Here is a 20,929-nt window from a genome sequence, read left to right as displayed (position 1 = left end):
GATGGTCCTTTCTTGCTTGTTCTTATTTTGTGAGGTTATTTTTTTGTTGCTTTTTAAAAAACTTATTCATCAGTTCTACTGTTTTTCTGCTTTTTGACTAATTTCCTTTTGCTTTCGTTTTTACTAATTTAGGAAAGATTTATGCAAACATGAAAGCAAAAACCATAAAAGATTGATAAATCTGGACTCTCCAGTTTCTTCTCTTCGGTCTATTTGTCTATCCCAGAGCCAATATCACACTGTCACATTTACCTGTGCTACATATTATCTTAAGTTTAGTTAGGGAGGGGCACCCTCCATTCTCCTTTGTGAGTTTCTGAGACTATTCTTGGTCTTTTGCATTTCCATATGGATTTAAGAATCAGCCTGTCAATTCTCTTCCACCTCTCCATCCCTCCTTCCAGGAAAAAAGATTTCAGAGTTTGATAGATAAATGCTCCTTGGTTCTGGTTACACTGCATTCACAGTGAAACTGTGCTCAGATTAACTGGGAGGAAGGTACAGCCAGGATTCCCTCTGAGAGGCTCTGTGTTCCACATTTCAGAGCCTGAAGTTCTGTGGGTAAGACGCCACCACTGGATCATTTTAAGCAGGGGGTGGCATAACGAGATCTTCCTTATAGAAAAATAACCCTACTCAGTGGCACGGATACTGGACAGAAAAGGGAAAAGACTTGGAGTGGGAATATCAGTTAAAGGACCATCCAAGGAAAGATGATGGAGGCACGGACTGTCACAACCATGACAGAGTAGGAGGAACAGAAAGGGTATTTAAAAGGGAAAACTGATGAAACTCAGCTGTCAAATATAGGCAAGAGTTACAGAATGGGTAGAGATGGGGATGACAGCCAGATGTCCGGCTCGGTTGACTGGTTTTGCCTCAGTCAGGGGAGCATATGCCCTCAGTCAGAGAGGGATGTAGGTAGTGTCTGAATTAAATTTAAGACACCTTGGGGTGGGGTGTGTGTGTGTGTGTGTGTGTCTGTGATTTTTCTCCACGGTGCATATGATTTCAAAAAATTCAGAAAATCAAACAAAGACAAATTAGAAAAAAACTACAGGAGTCCTGATGACGATTATACCTCATCAAAATGAAGTGTCCCATTCAAAGGACTGAGATCATCTTTAGCCATCTCATCTATGGTCCACTGAAGTCGGATGGCTCCTTTTCCTCCTGGGGACCGGACAACTGTCAATGTCACATATGAATCAGGGTCATCAGACAAAAGGGATTCATCAACCATTACCTGAAAAAAAAGAAAAGGCAGTAAGGTTAAAAAAAAAAAAAAAGAAAAGAGCAAAAAGCAGCAGGAAGAACAAACAGAATCTCATTTCTCTTCTCAATGACTGCAAGTTTTGAATTTAGAACTCTAATCACAGCATGTTACAATCATGTGGCAGAAAAAAAATGTTTCACCAAATCCCATTCCCTTTTTGCCCTGGACACTCAGCTACTTGGCACTTCCTAACCCCTTCTGCAATTAGGTGGAGCTTGTGACTGAATTCTGGCCAAAAGAATACAGGCAGAAGAGAAGTATGCTAATCATAGTCTGGCCATCAACTTCCCACACAATCTTCCACATTCCCTCTTTCTCCATTTGCTGGATGACTAGAGGAGGACAGAGTCACAGATGGAGAGACTCGGGTGCCTGAGATGCAAGTTGGAAAAGAGGGGTCCATAAGACCCCAACTAGGAACAGTGATGTAGGACTTTTGCATAAAGAAGAAATAAACTCTTATTATATTAAGGAACTGAGGTTCTTTTTATGGCAGTCAGCCTCCCCACATAATACAGACCTAATATGAATTACACATATTGACTCTGTGAAGCAAAGTCCAAACTGAGCCTATACTATGCACTTGTTACGTAAATACAAAAATATAACACAATGCTTTCCATTTTCAAGAAAGACACTTAACGAGTGTATAATTCAATCTTGTTGGGTTTTTTTTTCATGAGATTTTGCATTGGTGCCAAGAGTAGGGATTTGGATCCAACTGATATTTGTTGATATTTGTTGAGCTTCTATTATGTGTCAGTTCTTGCACATACTTTACCTTATTTAAGCCTCACAAAAACTCTAAGAAAGCTGAGGAGCACAGATATATATTCTCCATGTATATATATCCATGTATATATTCTCCATGTATATAAAGGAGCCTAAATCCCAGGCTCCTTTTCTCCAAATACATTTCTCCATGTATTTGGAGAAAAGGAGCCTGGGATTTAGTTCAGATGTTTTGACTCCACACGCAGTGCTGCACTCCTCAGACACCAGAAATATCAAGTAAGAAAAAAGCAAAGTGAGAAAGAAAAAAATCCATTATAAACAAACTGCATATATAAGTCCTTTTCATTTCCATAGATAGTAATATTCTAGTTTCAGTTTCACAAGCATATTTCCAGGAGTCTCTGCGATTCCCAGTGCTTTGGTATACTCAGCACATTTCCCTGTGAGAAGCTTATTAATTTTGACAGATTAATACCAATAATCCTTTCTCAGTGTTCTTCAGTTCTGAATATAATCTGTCTCACCAAATAATGCTACCAGAATGTTCACTATGCGCACAATATTGTGTATCTTAGATACAGGTTAAAAGATAAACTCCAAGTTATCAAGAGCTATTGGCTATAAGAAAGATAGGATACAAGGAAAGTAGCCACAAAGGACTGAGCCACAAGCTACTACTAATATTATCAACAATTAAAACAGCAATTGACACCTATTGAGGGTAAAGCCCAATTATATGTGCTTTACATGTATCAACTCACTCCTCACAACAAGGGTTTGGGTACCTTAAATCTTACTTTTAGACTATAAGACAAGTTGGAAATCTGAGGCTATTACAATAAGACAGTAGTTCCCAGATCAAAGATGCACTAAAGTTATTGCAGTGAGGTTTACGACAGCAGTTAAGATAAAACGAATAAACAGAAATTATTTACGAATAGTAGCATAACTCCTTCATTTTCTCAAAAGGTGAGAGAAACCTGTAAATATACCATCCAATGGCTAAGTCCAAAAGTGTGACAAAGTTAAAAGCAAAAACATTATTATAACAGTTCATCAGTTGGAGGTTGAACTACTTAAACCCTGAACCTTTTATCTAACCTCAGAAGGTAACAGAGAATACATTTTTAGTACATTTAATACATTTTATAAAAATAAATTACATGCTCGTATATATTAAAATATTTCTCTGCATATATGCAAAGAAGGCCTCGATGGAAATATGACAAAATACTAATGATATCTATCTTACAGCAATAATATTATGGGTACTTTTACTCTTTTCTTTATACATCTTGTATTTTCCAGACTTTTTACGTTGCCTAGAAAACATTCACAGCTACTCTTTTGTGAATCTACCACTCTTTACAAACACTTATTTCTGCTCATTCCTTTCTCAAGGAAGAAAAAGAGTCTCAAATAGGCTACAGCAGTAGAAGGGTTCTGTTCCTTTTATAGTTTCCATTTTCTTATGAAGTTGAAATTTCAATGATCAAATAATTAGGCAATTATTAGGCTTTATGTAAATTTTGGAGCATCTAGGAAGCCCAGCCCTGATAGGCAAGTTGCAGGTCTAGCCTTGCATCCACTGAACAGTAAAGACAATAGGCATTAGACAATTTGCTATTATTTAAAATGATCTATGGTGAATTACTGATTACCTATAAGTGATTAAATAAAGTGAATGGTGACAAAGGAGCCAGAAAAGTTGGTGTGTCTATCGAAATTATCTAAATATTTATATGACTGTTTCACCTTGAAATTTCCTTTGAAAGGTAAAGTCATAATGATGATGATATAATCATTATGTCATAATAATTATGATATAGTTTATAGCACCTCATTGTATAGTTAAGGTAGAGAGATAATTTTGTACTAGCCAAAGCTTTTTTTTCTCTCTCAGGGGTTGAACCAATAATAATTAGGCTCACTCCTGTAGGTCTCAGAAGTAGGCAGTCAATGAGAAGTAAGAGGGGAGAGAGAGAAGAAATACAGAGAAACACAGGAGCTGGGGTGACTGTAGTGTTTTTTTCAATATAAATCAAGATAGAGGGCCTGAAAGGTGGGGAATATAAATCTCTCCTCAGCTAAATCCATTCCTGGGGTGTAAAACCGGAGCATGACAGAATCTTGCCTTGTAACCAGTATGGCAGTCTGGTAGCAGAGCTGGTATAGAACAGAATGTATAGACAAAAAGTACCTCGTACTCTATTACACTCCTTTGTAACTGCCTGATGTTAAGAGCTCTCACTACTATCAAACTGTGTGCACAGGTTAGCAGATTGGCCCCTAATTCAATAGCCAACTCAAAAGAGCCTTGAGAAGAGAACTGTAAGTAGAGTAATGCAGAGTTGTTTTTTTTTTTAAAAAAGAAAAAGACCTTTCTACTATAAATTACATGAAAAATTAGCCTAGGGGAAGGCACCCCCCTTCCTGATATATTTCACTTACAGTCTTTTCTTCAAATCCAAACACTCCAAATGGAGAATCATTCTGTGGAATAACAACAGTTACCACAACATCTTCTCCAAGTCTGCCACCTCCAGCCACCCTGATTAAGGAAATATTAAATATCTCCATGAGTTCAAATTCAGCATCATCAATTATGGTGATTTCTATCACTGCGATAACCTATAAAAGAAAAGAAGGAAAGAAGGGAAAAAGGGAGGAAGAGAAGGAAAAAGGGAGGGAGAGAGGCAGAGAGGGTAAAATGTAATAGAAATTTTTTATCGCATATATTTTAACTTTTTAGTTGAAACTTAGCAACATAGTACCAAAGAAAAAAGCAGGAATTTTTGCCTGTGGTGTTCATAATACTATTTTAAAGTCAGGGAATTCCCTGGCGGTCCAGTGGTTAGGACTCTGCGCTCTCACTGCCGAGGGCCTGGGTTCAATCCTTGGTCAGGGAACCAAGATCCCAGAAGCCGTGCAGTGCAGCCAAAAATTTTCTATAAAAATTTAAAAATTAAAAAAAAGTCCGGAGTCTGTGCCCCGCAACGGGAAAGGCCACAACAGAGGGAGGCCCCCACACCACAAAAAAAAAAAAAAAAAAAAAAAAAAAAAATAGTCATATATTTATAGTATTTCAAAGTCAAAACTTTTCAGTCTATTGTTTCCAAGATAAAGGAAATTATATATGTAATAAAATATAGGATAATTTATAGATTCAAAAAAACAATGAAGGCTTACTCTTGAAGAAAAATATCTAAAATGTCATGCAGGCTCTAATAACCATTGCACAAACATAAATTTTAGTATACTTAGCATTAATACGACCTGATATAAAATGGTACCATATAAATTATTACTGTCTTCTGTAACTAGAATAAATCCCTTCGGTTTCAAATTACTGTTCTTGTAATGTAGGGAAAAAGACAGGCAGGAAGAAAACCCAAATTTCATGTTTTTAGAACTCTGTGATCAGGAGTTCATTCATCTGTCTGGATCTATGTTAAAAGTTTTTATAACTTATAAATGAGTAAAACTTTGGTCCAGCTTGTGATTTCACTATTAGTCATAAAAATATCCCAGCTGTATGTCCATATTTAAAATATTTTCTGTATCCCAAAGGGAAATGACACAGACATTTATCAAAAAATGAAGTTTTCCTATCTAAATCCACCTTTAAATATAGTAACAGAGAAAAGTGAGAAATCTGGACGTCACATTCAGAGAAAGAGAAACCTGAACAAAATCAAATGCTAAAATATAAGCTTGTCAAAATGTCTGCACCTCAAATCAGTACTGTAGAACACAGAATACTTTCCCTACAGGATGTTAAATTTAAGAATGATGATGATCCTAAGGGTGCTGCTAAGTGATGGGACTTTAACTTCATGAAAAGAATAAAGTCCTGATAATATAAAGTTGGAAGGTTACTTCAATGAAAAATCAATTTATTTGTTTCTACTTTTAACATGAAAATCTGCATTTCCCCTCCTTTTAGTAGGAAATGTTTTAAAGTCTTAAATTTGTTAAAATCTCATGATTTCAAATATTAACAACAGACCTTTATGTGTGGGAAAATCTAGATCTGTATGCTTATCTTTTAGCAGTATTTCCTATCCCCCTAAAGGCAACTAATAAGTTGATGCACACTGTGCAAATCTGTGCAGGCAAAATCAGACTGCATGTAAATAGATACTGCTATTTGAAGTTACTAACATTTTCATGGTTGTTCACATGCTTTTTCCACTTACTGACTTAAAAATTTATCAAAACACCTTATTCTTACATGTTGCAAAATGCCCAGTTCACAAGCTTACAATTCTTAAGGAATATTTTGTAATTTTTAAGATTGGTTGGCCCAAATCTAGAATACTGTTCTTCAATTTTTTCCAGTTTTAACTACTTTGTTCCTTTTCTATCATTTTAGTGTTTCTTAATTGTAAAAAAATCTTTGGGTAATAATAAATGTACATAATAATAAATGTCTTTAGTAATAAATGCATACACTTCTGCAAATCCTAAAAAAAATTTATATTTATAATCATTAAGAAATAAATAGAATATAAGAACCTAAAGTTCATGGGAATAGTCTAGTTCATCAGGCAGTATTTTATACATTCTTAGGCACTTCTAAGCCAGTTATTATCATTTTATAACTTCTATTTAAACTACAGTAAGATTCTTGCCTATTTATATTCCTTTCCATGTCCATTAAAAAATTATACATTAAGGGTAAGATTCTTGCCTATTTATATTCCTTCCCATGTCCATTAAAAAATTATACATTAACTAACCATATCTCTGTTGGCTTGACATGGAAATTTAGAATTTAATACATTCAGCAATCACTACTGCACATTCATTTGGTGGATGCCTATAAAATGTTTCAAGTACAACCAAAAAATGTTAACATGTCTATAACTAGCATACTTGTCTATCTGCAAATTCAAGAATCCCGTGAGATGGCTTAAAGTCTTCCAGGCCAGCACTGTCCAGTGTTGCTTTCCAATACACAGTTACTGCCCCAAAGCTTCCAGCCAGCCGGACTACAGGAACTTGAAGAATGTTCAGGGGTGGAGGTACCTCATAGGCAGTTATAACTCCACCAACATCCTTTAAATAAAGGATATAAGTTAAAATGCAAGACAAAAGTAACTCATATAAGTCATCACTTTCTAAACTTATTATTCCTACTATTAGTTCTTATACTTCAGTCTTCAAAGTAGAAATCAATAGTTGACTATAAGTATGCATATTCGGTCTACAGAACTCTTACATTTAAATGTAATGTAAATAAACTTGCTTAATCCTTTGTTCTAGCTCAAAGAGAACTAAGAATTAGTCTATACGAAAAACTTTAAGACGGGTATTTATTAATACCTACAAGAAAAGTCAATTATTTTTTAGAAAATATATGATACTGGCCAAATCAGCAGGTACAAGCTTTGGTTATTACTATAAATATGTGAAAGTTCCTCTCACTCTGGTAACATGAAACTTAAAAATTCCTCTGGGATCATCATTTTCTTCAATCATTATCTCAACTATTTCCATCCCAGGCCTCCGCACACTTGGCTGTCCGGCAGAGAAGTCAGAGTTCACCAGGTACACCTCAGTGATGCTGACAGTAAACCCTTCCTCCAGCTCGGGGGCATCATCCTGGGGGTAAGGAACAGGGGGAAGGGAGAGAGATGGGGTTTTATTTTTTTTAATATATTTGACTTGCATTGGAAATACAATATTTTTCAGTAAAGAATGTCCACAGGCTTGGGCAGCTCTACCACACATATAAAAAAAGATTGCTTTTTATATATTAGTACTTCTCCACTGACAACTTCAGAATCTTAGGGGATATTCAAGCTTATCGGTGATGTTTCAATGGAAGCCACCTACTCATGAGCAAGTAAAATATTTTTTTAAAAGTATCTATCCTAGGGCTTCCCTGGTGGCGAAGTGGTTGAGAGTCCGCCTGCCGATGCAGGGGACACGGGTTTGTGCCCCGGTCTGAGAAGAGCACACATGCCGCAGAGCGGCTGGGCCCGTGAGCCATGGCCGCTGAGCCTGCGCGTCCGGAGCCTGTGCTCCGCAACCGGAGAGGTCACAACAGTGAGAGGCCCGCGTACCGCAAAAAAAAAAAAAAAGTATCTATCCTACAATTTTGACCACATCCTACTGAATATGTTTTACATATATAACATCCCCTCAATTTAGGAAAAACTGGTAAATGCTACATACATCTTAAAAAGTGAAAGCTCTGGACTTGTAAATCTAATTATAATCCTATATTTTAATTAACTTTTTAAAAAATGTTACCTTATTTTTCAATAGGTAATAAAAAATTTCAAAAGATAGAAAGAATACCTAGAGAAAAGGAAAGGAAACCTCTGCTCTGCCCCATCCCTTACATCTTTCCAGAATGTCCTCTCCAGAAGCCACTATTACCTAATACCACTAATACCACTATTAATAACAGTTATTATACAGTATTATATTCATTTAATAGGATATGATAATAATTAATATTATATGTAGGACTATAACATATAAATACAATATTTAATTATATATTAGTGATAATACTATTAACAAATTTCAGTTTCTTGGGCATCACTACAGACGTATATACACATTCTCTTTAGACGAAGGAGAGAAAGAGAGCGAGAGCACTAAACCAGATCTAAACCCCATCTGAAGACTAATCTTAATTCAAGTGATTGTATCATGGAATGAAAACATTGTCCTATAAAACCAATACTAAAAATAACCAGATTGACTTGGGTATTTTATTCATTCAATAATTAGTTGAAAACAACTAACAAAGCAACAGAATAGAGGATCCAACCAGACACATAATCAATCCAGATTCAATGCTTCAAAGTTCATTCAAACAATATTCCAGTTCACAAATAAATATAAACAATTAATACACCTGTTATTTTATCTTTCAGTTATTAAATAGTCATTCATTATTAAATATTAGGGTGGATTGGGAGCATTAGAGTACTTGTATCTTTATATTTAAAAAGCAACCTTTTTAAAGATTTTACGTTTAAGAGCATCACATTTTTATCTTCAAGAGTATTTTCCTTTATTTTACATCACATTCATTGAAGCCTAGACTCACCGGCAAAATGGCAACTTTGACATAAGTTTCTTTTATGTTTTCTTTCATTATTATCATTGTTTCTTGTAGCACATAATCTTCATTCTCAGTGGCTTGATTACTGACGTGCAGTAAGAAATTGGGTTTAGCTACCAACTGAATGGCTATGTCTCCAAGTAGTCCTTTATTTCGAACAATTTGCAACTGAAGAGTGGTGATGTTCTCTGTGAGACAGACATGCCTTAAATAAGTAAGCTTTTCTATTTGCTGTTGATGCTATTCCAAGCACTTAGGATAGAATGTTCTGCACTACCCCTTTCAGACAGGTAAAAAAGAGGGGTAAAACAAAGACAATGTATACTCCCAAGGAGTATTTAGTGTTTTATCCACCTTGTCTCCAAAGTTGTGCTGAGAATCACCACACGCTGTTAGCATTATATCCCAGTTCTAAACCCTCACTTCTGGTACTCTAATTCACTCTCCTATGTTGCACATGTCATGCACTTTAACAGAAACTGCTGAAAATCTTAGGAAAGTGCATACCTGCTGGTTGAGCAGAGGGGCTAATTACAAATGCTAGGAAGATTCTTTGAAAATGAAAAATTAAGCACACAGAGTCATCATTTAATAACTAATCATTAGAAGAAGAGCAATTTCGTTCTTACAGTAAAGGTGGCTATCACAAAGCTCAAAGTATTTCCCAGCACGTATTTTTTATTTCATTTCTTAGATTTTTAAAATTTAATTTGCTATATAAATGAAAACAATGCTTGTCAGTTTCCCTACCAGTCTGTGAATTTCTAATGACCAAATACCGTGTCTTTGTTTCCAGAACACATAGCACAATTTCTGGTACTTACTAGGTGCTTCAGAAATGATTGTTGAATGGATAAATGAACAGATCATTTTATTTTAAGATTGCTCTTTCTATTCCGATATATACAGATATATTAAGACCTAGATGCATAATTACACGTCATTTTTTTCCATCAACTATTTAAATAAAAGGTCCTTGAAAGATGTCCATGTTCCTATCTGAAAATTTTAGAGCCTTCACAAATTCTTAATACATATATACTATATATAACCTTTTATTCAAATAAGTCAAATGACCTTTATCTATAAAAATCTACTCATTCTACAGTTGATAAGAGTAGTCATTTAGACAAAGATGTCAACACTAAGCTCAAAGGAAACAGGAAAAGAGGCACTGATCACTTACGCTTCACAGAAAAAATATTATTCTAATTACTGCTTTGGGTTTAATAACACCTCGAGTACCACATGCATTTCTCTGTGCTGCTCATTGTTTTCTATAACTATTGAAAATCTAGAGCGGAGAAATCTGAGTGAGGAAAGAGAACAGATATATCAAAAATGAAAAAGAGAAAGTAAAATAAAAATCAAACACTTCTACTATAATGATTTACTAAAGTATTATTATTTCTATTATGACAGTAATGTCTCAAAAAGTAAAAGTATTTCATATAGCCATATCACTGTGTAATGACATGATCAGAAAATTTAATAAAAACAAAAAGTAAAAAAGGATTGAGTATGACCTGTCAAACTGAAAAATATCATGTAAAAAGAAACTTACATCCCTAGTAAATATTAGAATTAAGTCATCCAATAAAACTTACTAGAACCTGAAAAATATTTAACAAGATTTACCTTTAGGCTCTGCTACTCTAACGAAGAGAGACTCAGCATGCCAGCCCACCAAGCCATAGGGCGAGTCATTGGGCAGAGTGGTTATCACAGACTTGTTTCTTTTCTGATCAATAGTAGCACCTTTTGATGGGTCCTCAACCCCTTCTGTGATAATACGGATGAGTGTTACAATCACAATCTCTGACAACTCTGGTAGGTCATCAGCAAGAACAGTCAGAGTAATTGTGGACAGTGCCTGGCCTTCAGAAAATGAAATCTAAAATTTTAAAGAAAGAAGATTTTATTTATATTCTACTTATCACTGTGCAGTAAGAATATCAAAAGGTTAGATTATCTTTTAATATCGACCATATCTTAAATAATGAGATATTTAAGCAATATAATATGATCCTACAAATCAATCAAATGCCTTTCACATGAGAAGTAGAAGATTGGTAGGAAAAAGAAAAAGTAAACCACTACTAAAACTTAGCTAATAAATCATGTAGCCAAACTGTCCTATCCTGAAACCTACCTTTTTAATAAAATATTGAGTACATACTCTTTCTGGAAATTTAAGTCCTGGATACCATATATAAAAATCTAAAAACATAAAAGAAGGTGGCATATAATTTAAACATTTTTCCCTACAAAACTTTTGCTAGGAGTGCTACTTCCCTCACCTAAACGCTGAATAGATGTATTATTTAACAATGAATCAATCAAAATAGAAATAAAGATAGGCAGAGATACAAATCAGAGTCTCTCTCTCCTCCTGGGTCTCCAACGTCTGAAGAGTCAAACCTAAATTTGCTAAAAGCATCTGAAGTCCTTTCTTGATAGGGCTTCTGTCTGCTTCTTGAATGTCATTTCCCTTTTTTCCCCATTTCAGACTTTATTCTCTAGTAATAGGGATACATACTATTTACAACAATTCAAACTAGCTTTACAGGCCTATTTTGCTGACACTCATCTCTCTACCTAGAGAAGGCACTTCAGGATATAAACTCAAGAACTTTATTAATAAAATCAGGAGTCAGAAAACTACTGCCCTTTGGTCAAATCCATTTTTTATAAATTAAGCTTTATTGGAAAACAGAAAAGGTCATTTGATAACATACTGTCTATTGCTGCCCTTGTGCTACAAGGGCAAAGCTGATAGCTGGGAAAGAGAACATATAGCCCTCAATGTCTAAAATATTTACTATCTGGCCCTTTACAGAACTTACTGACCTTTGGATAAGATAATTCTTTTCCAAAATACAGTCCAGGGCTTCCCTGGTGGCGCAGTGGTTAAGAATCTGCCTGCCAATGCAGGGGACACGGGTTCGAGCCCTGGTCTGGGAAGATCCCACACGCCACGGAGCAACTAAGCCCGTGCGCCACAACTACTGAGCCTGCGCTCTAGAGCCCGCGAGCCACAACTACTGAGTCTGTGCGCCACAACTACTGAAGCCCACGCACCTAGAGCCCATGCCCCGCAACAAGAGGAGTCACCACAATGAGAAGCCCGCACACTGCAACGAAGAGTAGCCCCTGCTCGCCACAACTAGAGAAAGCCCGTGCACAGCAACAAAGACCCAACACAGCCAAAAATAAATAAAATAAAATACATAAATTTTTTTAAAATACAGTCCATACCTAAGATACTATTGTGTATTTAAATTAGAAATAATTTTAATCATGCTTATATAAGAAATATTAATTGGGGAAACATTATAATTCAGAACACACAGAACCTGAGAGATACAACTTACAGTTTTGGTAGCTTGAATAAAGTAAATATTCACTGCAATAAAATCTGCCATAATATTCTTCACCCCAGGTTATGCCTCAACCAAAAGGTGACCAGAAGTCAAGGACAGCTAAAACAGGATGCAACATTATATCCCCTCACCCCAACTGGAAACAACTCCAAAGGAGAAGCTCAGCTCCAAAACTCCCTCATAAACTCAACCTCAGGGACGACTGTCTGTGGATCAACTTCTCCCTCTGCACATGACTGCCTTCCTCACTTCCTTATATGTGCTCTTCCCAATGAACTTTTGGCCCACAACTCTCAATCTCAGAGTCTATTTATAGGAAACTCAACCTACGTCACTCAGCAACTCTGGTCTACTTTTCCATACTTCCGGTTATTTCACTGGACTTGTTCCCTATTTACTGCTTCTATTCTACCCAAATCTCGAAACACATTTCCAGCCCCAGCTGTATTAGTTTTATCTTTCTGACAGTGTAATGCATCCATAATTTGGCCAACCAGTGTATTGAATCTCAAAAGGGATGATGTTTTTACAAATAATTTTGGTATTATAGGGAAAAAGAAGAATCACAACAATAAAACTAACCTTAACTTGTATCCCTCTCTATGGTAATTAGGAGGAATCCAATGCTGACATGGTCAAACTCAAACACTTCACCCACAAGACAGGGTTTGGTTCCATGCATCAACAGTAACCATAATTTAAAAGTGACTCTCCTATAATTTTGTAAATTACATACCACTCCTGAGGGAGGAAATATATCACTAATACTTCTGTCAGCTTCCCACGCTACAGTTATACGACCATATGTTCCTTTTAAGCGTTCAACATTCAAGGTTACTAGGCTATCTTGCTCCATTTCCTCCACCTGTTTATATAATGAGTTCTGAAAAATACACAGGAAGTCATAAGGGGTTATTTGAAATCATCTAAGCAGATTTTTAGGTCATGCTATTATGCATTTGCAAACTTCACAGTACTAAGCAACATGACATATTATGTAAAAAACAATATTTAAAAAACAGTAATATAGGATGACCATGATTTTACTTTAAAACATGCATGTCCAAATAAGTAAAAGACTAAGTTAAAGTAAATGAAAAAGTTAATTTTTATAGGATTTTTTTTCCAGGTTCTATATTTTTCAAATTTTCTTCAATAAACATATTATTTTTATACTCAGAAAGCATACACATTTTTAAAAGGAATATGCATAGCATGTAAATAGCTTATACAACAGAAGTGTCATAGAGAGAGTCAGGAGAACAGAGAAATCTTCTTCCTCCCCTATGTTAAGTTCTGGCAATCCCTCTAGGTCTTTGTTTCCTGTTTGTAAAATAAGTGTTTGGTCTATGTGGTCCCCAAGGACCCATCCAAATGTAATGACATCATGAGAAGCAGTGAGCTCTTTCTGATCATTTACAAAAGTCTCTTATCCTTAAATTCATATCCTCTGAAACGTTTCTATAGGCTGTGATGTTTCCATGGATGATGTTTCATTCTTAGCTCATGGTCTTTACAACTGCTTTTCCTGCCAGAATGATCCTTTTCCCTCATGTTAGAATCCCTTACTCTCTTCTTCTCGCCTATACTTCTGAGCCTCTTTCCTTTGTTCCAAACTGATTTCTGCCTCTGTGTGACAATAACCTTTGTTTCTCCATAGGCAATACAGCAAGAACACAGAGTATAAAGATTTTTTGAAATCTTTCCAGTAAGAGTGTTCTCGTCTTTTTACTTACTTTTACTTAATCTAAAAAAAGACTCCCCCATTAATTTCTTAAATGAAATTAAGAAATTTCATTTAAGCTTATGTAAGCTTCCAGTTAGAATGCTAACTTGAGTAGATATCCAATCCTATAGCGTTTTACACAGCATTTCAACACATTGTTACAGATGTTACATAGTAGTAAAATCTTGCTCAAGGCAATCACACATTCCTATGGAAAATGCTTTGATTTTAAAATATGCATATAATTTGTTCACAAAAGACAATGCTTTTAAAAAAAGAAAGAAAGAAAATGCTTTTTAAAAAGAGAAGCCTCTCTCAGGCTTTATGCCATCTGTTAACAAGGATTAGTAAAATGAGGATTAATACAGCCAGAAGATATTCAAGAAATTCTCAACATCTACTAAGTCTCATCTTGGAACCAGGCTGTCCAGACACGAGAGGCCTGTATTGAGGAATTTTCCTGAACGGATTGAAGAAACCTAGATCAGACCATGGTGACTTCGTGTCTCTAGAACAATTGTTGAAACAGGCTTCATAAAGTGCGATCTATGCTTAAATAGTTGAGGAACAGAATATACTCCCCATCTGCAGCACAGCTTCCGGTGAGAAGATGAAGCTGAGCTGCAGAGCATTTGGGTTCTGCCCCAGGAGCCCCAGCTCTGCCCTCCATAGTTGTATGAGATCCTGAGAAGGCCCCGTGAGTCTTCTGTTTCCTCCCCTGCATAATGACAGGCTCACAGGAAGCACCTACAGAGTGCCAGGCACTTGCCTGGTTCAGGGAAAGCTGCGAGGAAAGCAGTATGCCAGCTCTCATACTCTTTAATTCTAGTAAAAAGAAACTGGCAATAGACAAATCAGGCCATTGTAAGTGCCATAACGAAGATTAAGTTGTAATAAAGAATGATGGTGGGAGTCACAATTTTCAGCAAGAAAAGGCCTTTCTGGGGCTTCCCTGGTGGCGCAGTGGTTGCGAGTCCATCTGCCAATGCAGGGGATACACGGGTTCGTGCCCCGGTCCGGGAAGATCCCACATGCCGCGGAGCAGCTGGGCCCCTGAGCTATGGCCGCTGAGCGTGCGCGTCCGGAGCCTGTGCTCCACAACGGGAGAGGCCATGACAGTGAGAGGCCCGCGTACAGCAAAAAAAAAAAAAAAAGAAAGAAAAAAGAAAAGCCCTTTCTGTAAGATGGCATTTCAGCAGTGAGGAAACAAGTCATGTGAATACCTGGTGGGGAAAGAAGTTGTCTTCTTTCTTTCTAACCCTACCTACCCGCACAGCTCACATCTTAGAGCTACTCTGTCCTACACAGCAGCTCCTAGCCACACGTGGCTACTGAGCATTTGAAATGTGACTAGTTTTTAAGTGTAAAAATGCATACTGGATTTGAAGACAAAATATGGGGAAAAAACGATGTGAAATATTTCATAAGTAATTTTACATTGATTACATGTTGAAACAGTAATATTTCAAATACATTGGGTTAAATGAAATATAACATGAAAACTGACTTCACCTGTTTCTTTTTACTTTTCTAATGGGGCTTCTAGAAAACTCAGAATTACCCAGGGGCTCATATTATATTTCTATTGGGAAGAGGTACCTCAGAGGAAGCTGACCTGCCTTTGGCTCCAGAGATGGGACAGAGCGGTTAACAGGGTGACCCTACGATCCTTGCAAGGAATTGACTCAGGGTATTAGTAAGTCCAATCTTATCCCCCCAAACTGCTCCTCTTACGGTGGTTGTGTCTTGGTGAAAGGCACATTCCTGCTCCCCAGAGCTCTATCATTTGCTGCTGTTACTGCAATAGCCTCCTAGTCTATTTCTGTCCTTGCCCACTTACAATCTAGTCTCAATTCTATGAACAGAATGTCCTTTAAAAGTGCAAGCTGGATCAAATTTCTCTTTTACCCCAATCCTCCAAAAGCTCCCAGTTTCCCTCAGAGGTCAAATTCATGAAAACACTAAGGGGCTCGTGCAGGAAAGAGTTAAGGTAGCAGGCCTGACCGCTATCCTTCAAAAGGCCTACAGGGTTCCTTCTTGGCTGATGTCTGAGAACCTGGATATTGGGAGGGTTCTCACCATCCACAGAACTGATAACCAGCTTCTTGTGCCTGAACTGTTTGTACACACACTGTGGTTGATACTGAACACTCCTTTTCCTTCTGGGACTCTGGAATTTTGTCCTATGCCAGGTACAGGGTGCCTATGTGATCAACCCCCAGTTAAAACCTTGAGCGCTGAGTCTCTAATAAGCTTCCCTGGTCAGCAACACTCACAAGCGTTATCACAACTCAACTTGACGCTGGGGGAATTTAAGTGTGTCCCGTGTGACTCCACTGGGAGAGAAGGCACCTGGTTCCCTCTGGAGTTCACCGAGCCTTTTCCCTTGGCTGATTTTGCTTTGTAACCTTTCACTCCAATAAATCAGAGACATGAGAAAGACTAAATGCTGATCCTGTGAGTCCTCCTAGAAAGTCGTCGCAACTGTGGGTGCTGGTGGGGACCCCGACACGGGGCCCTGGCCCTTCATCTCCCCTAGTAACTGGCTTCAGCCACGGTGGCCTTCTTGTTGCACCAGAGGAGCAAGGCTTCACGTCCAGGCCTCTGCCCTTGCTGATGGGTGCCCCTGCCTTGAATGTTCTCCCCTGAGATATGCACAAAACTCCCTCCCTCATCTCCTCCAGGCCTTTGTCCTATGTCACTTGCTCAGCAAAACCCTCCCTGATTTTTTTGATTTCGCAGCACACAGCCTCCACCTCCTCCTTCACTCACCATCTGCCTTCCTTGTCTAATGTTTCTCCATGGCACTTATTAACATCAGCTATGGTACAGATGTTTCTTTTGTCTTTGCTTATTGTCTGTCTCCCCTTGCCCTCTCTAGAATTTAAGGACCAGGAGGATGGAGATTTTTACTGTTTTATTTTCTAACATATCTCTAGTATCTGAAACAGCATCTGGTACATGGAAGGTGTTTATTAAATACCTGCTACATGAATGAATAAATGACTGAGTAAGTGGGCTTGTTACCCAGTTCTGGCCAATGAGACATAAGAAGAGGCTTTTGGGAAACTTCTTCCTTACACAGAGAGCCACATAAAGCATCTCTCTCTCTGCAAATGGACATGAACAAGAAAGCAGTAGCCCTAATGATAGCAACAGTTTTCAAACAACAAAACAAAAGGTTAGCTTTTTGCTGGCAAAATAGACAGATGAAAAGAATCTGAGCCATAGTGACACAGCAGAGTATCCAGTCAACCCCAAGCCCACCTTCTCTGTGGACACGCCCTAGGTGTTTTAAGTCAGTTTCAGTTCAGTTTTCCTTATTTGCAGAATATTTCAGAGAAAACACAAGATGGGCTTCCCTAGTGGTGCAGTGGTTGAGAGTCCGCCTGCTGATGCAGGGGACACGGGTTTGTGCCCCGGTCCGGGAAGATCCCACATGTCGCACAGCGGCTAGCCCCGTGAGCCATGGCCGCTGAGCCTGCACGTCCGGAGCCTGTGCTCCGCAACCGGTGAGGCCACAACAGTGAGAGGCCCGCGTACCGCAAAACAAACAAACAAACAAACAAACCACAAGATACCTGCAGCTGTAACTCTAAGAAATCATGATACATTTTGTAAACAGGACTAAATGATGCAATATGAAGGTTGTCCTTTTGCTCATTGGTAAAGGAATATGAAGTCCGGGTATGGAAGTCAAACTGGAAAAACTGGATAGCGCTCTTTCCTCAGGAGAATGCATCTCCATGTGTACAATGCACATACAGTTACAAACATCGTTCTCTCTCTTTCTCTTAATACACAGAAGTAACAAAGGCGTAAAAGGACAGTAATATATTTGTAAGTGATGTGCGTGACAAGACACAGTGTATATAGTGTGTATTTGGAATCTGCTTCACCATTACCCTCTGGAAACAAGGGTAAGAGCAGAGCCAAACTCCTGGACCAAGGCCAACTGGTAACATTTCAAATTCAATCTTAGGAAAGGAATCAGTACTAAAAAAAAGTTTAAGACAAGTTGACTCAAGGGTCCATTGTGCAAGTCTGTAAATTTCAATCATCAGTAGAATTCACCTTATAATGCAGAGTTGGGGATGAAACAGGGAAAGGAAAAGAAGAGAGGCTTAAGACACTCAAAGTATGACTCACTGAGTGCTGATAGCAGCTAATAAATAAATACAATGAATAAATCATTTGACATCTAAGTGTGGAATCTTTACCTGAGCAAATCCAACAACTCCATAGGCATCATCATTAGACAGAATAGTTATTTTTACATAACCATTAATACCAATCTCTGCTCCTCCTTTGGGATTTTTAAGCTGAACTCTGAAGTATTCATCTTCCTCTGGAACTGTATCATCAAGGATATTTACCGCTATTATAGCTTCTTTGTCTCCAGGCTCAAATATCAATTCACCTGAACTAGCATAAGAAGTATATATAAAATAAGTCAACTACAACAAGTTAAAGACACATAAATGGAAGATTAATCATAAATTCTCATAATACTGATTACTATTAAAAGTTTGCAGAAATCACATTTCATAAGTAAAATTTTAATCCAAAATGTTCATATACCACTAATTAACTTGGTAGAATAGATATCAGAAATATGAATAATAACCAAACTTCTGGCTTATTAATAGTTCTTATACTTTGTATATTCTTCCATCACTAGATAAAGCCTTAGAAGTTAGGTACCATATAAAATTATGGTGAGACAAAGACATTCAGCATAAAATGTTGAACCTACCTAGGAATGAAGTCAGACTGGCTCGAGACATAGGCCAGTTCATATGTGTGTGAGTGGACGGCTCCCGCAAGAGCAATTAAATGCTTGCTTGAATTAAGGGACTTTACTGTAACAGAGGCTGCATCATAAGCAGATGGTGCTTCCAGAATAAAAGAGAATTGATTCAGCTCTGAATTCCAGCAGTAAAGAGCAGACACAGCTTGGCCAACAAGAAGTATGTGGACTAGAGGAAGGAAAGAAAAGGCAGCGAGAATAAAAAGTGAATGTCACCTCACCAGCTCCCCACAGCAAAACCCTTCCACCTCTCAAAGTTCCATTTTGATTGCTGCAGTAACTAAATATGATTCAATTTCTGAAATAACTAGATATAAATAATAATTTTTAAATACTGTGGAAGGTACAAGTCAGCCTGACAGTGTACCCACAATCCACTTAATAAAAAACAAAAAACAATCACTGGATGATAAAACCCAAATGAATTTTGAACTCTTTTGTATTCATCTTAATATTTATTTATTGGATAGCATGGTAGGATATTTTTAAAGTGAAAAAGACTCATAATCCCACCACTAAATGTTTCATTTTTATATTTTCCTTTCCAGACACCATTCATATGAATTCATAATTGACACAGTCTAAATACAAAAAATATTAATTACAAAGCTTAATGCTATATATATAGTATACATTTTATACATATATATAGCTTTATATTTTGCTATATAGCATTCAGATTTATAATTTTAATATACAGATACTAATCTACAGAGTTGATCTTTAAAATATATTTAATTATTCTCCTACATTGGATGTTTATTGTTATATTCTATTTAACTTGGAATATTCATTAGAGACAGCATTCATCATTTTATTTATTTCCACGTGATAAATTCTTAAAGATGTCCAAAGGATATTAACAAATTTATGATCTTAGAGTATATTCTGCCAATGCTTTCTGAAATGTTAGTAGGAAAGCATGCTCTTAATAGTTCAAAGCAATGGCATATATTTATATCTGCAGAAATTAGGAGGGGAAGGGGGCTTGCTACTCTGTGTATACCATTAAGCAATCTTCAGACTTAAAACTGGGAAGAAAAGTAGGAAATCATGGAGAAACGTACAAATTCCAGTACTTGGAAAAACACACTGGAATCTGAAGATATCAAATAAGTTTTACTGGGCATTAAAATAACACGTAGAACCAGAAACCATGAGTCTCTTCTAAAACTTTAGCCAATAGGTTGAATTGGAAAATCCCATATCCTTACTCTTAAATGTCAAAAACTATTGATAATGTTTATTTATGGTAATTAATTTAAGTACTATTTCAGTTTAGTAAATATTATATAATAAAGATCAAAAAAGATTGTTATTAATAAACTTTCATTTTAAAACTGATCAAACATTTTTCATAGTTTTATAAAGTTATACACAGTCAGTAAAGAGCAAACTCTTCAGATGAATCACATCTCTCAAGTTTAAGTGATTCTATAGTCTAACCAAAATCATAAACTAAAGTGTTCTGAACATCACTGATTATTTATCTTAACCCTTAGAGATATACCCTATTCAATTCCTCGCAATCTGATTAGAATGACAAGGCAGCAAATAGATAATCAGACATTCAGAGCAGGACATGTAGGGGCTCAAATCTACATATATGTATGCAGAGAGTACTTTCTCAGAAAACAGACATTCATATTTGTTCAAGATAATATTAGACAGAGAATTTATAAGGGGGAAAAAAAGAACTCCCTAAATCTCTATCTACTCTGGGGAACAGGATTTTTAACTAGTACTGATTACAGAATTCTCTTCCATACAGCAAAACTATTAAAAAAAAAAAAATCCCAAAGGAAGGAAACTGGATAATATTATTTAAAAAGTTAGTGTAGGGCTTCCCTGGTGGCGCAGTGGTTGAGAGTATGCCTGCCGATGCAGGGGACACAGGTTCGTGCCCCGGTCC

The 20,929-nt window shown here is 36.9% G+C and overlaps 1 protein-coding gene across 1 annotated transcript in view; it reads right to left on the bottom strand.

Moving 5' to 3' along the window:
- The window catches only part of ADGRV1 (adhesion G protein-coupled receptor V1), a 552,025-nt gene that overhangs the window by 386,346 nt on the left and 144,750 nt on the right, over positions 1-20,929 (bottom strand). Inside the window, exons 52-60 of the mRNA XM_024125341.3 lie at positions 18,964-19,186; positions 18,428-18,632; positions 13,218-13,364; positions 10,737-10,992; positions 9,084-9,286; positions 7,442-7,618; positions 6,890-7,072; positions 4,463-4,642; positions 1,082-1,246 (exon numbers count right to left, since the gene is read on the bottom strand). Coding sequence (XP_023981109.1) covers positions 1,082-1,246; positions 4,463-4,642; positions 6,890-7,072; positions 7,442-7,618; positions 9,084-9,286; positions 10,737-10,992; positions 13,218-13,364; positions 18,428-18,632; positions 18,964-19,186 — 1,739 coding nt within the window. The remainder of the gene's footprint in view (positions 1-1,081; positions 1,247-4,462; positions 4,643-6,889; positions 7,073-7,441; positions 7,619-9,083; positions 9,287-10,736; positions 10,993-13,217; positions 13,365-18,427; positions 18,633-18,963; positions 19,187-20,929) is intronic.

This window comes from Physeter macrocephalus, chromosome 8, assembly GCF_002837175.3.
Source record: "Physeter macrocephalus isolate SW-GA chromosome 8, ASM283717v5, whole genome shotgun sequence".
NCBI lineage: Eukaryota > Metazoa > Chordata > Mammalia > Artiodactyla > Physeteridae > Physeter > Physeter macrocephalus.
The sequence above is the reverse complement of the archived record's forward strand: the minus strand, read 5'-3'. Positions and strand labels throughout refer to the sequence as shown.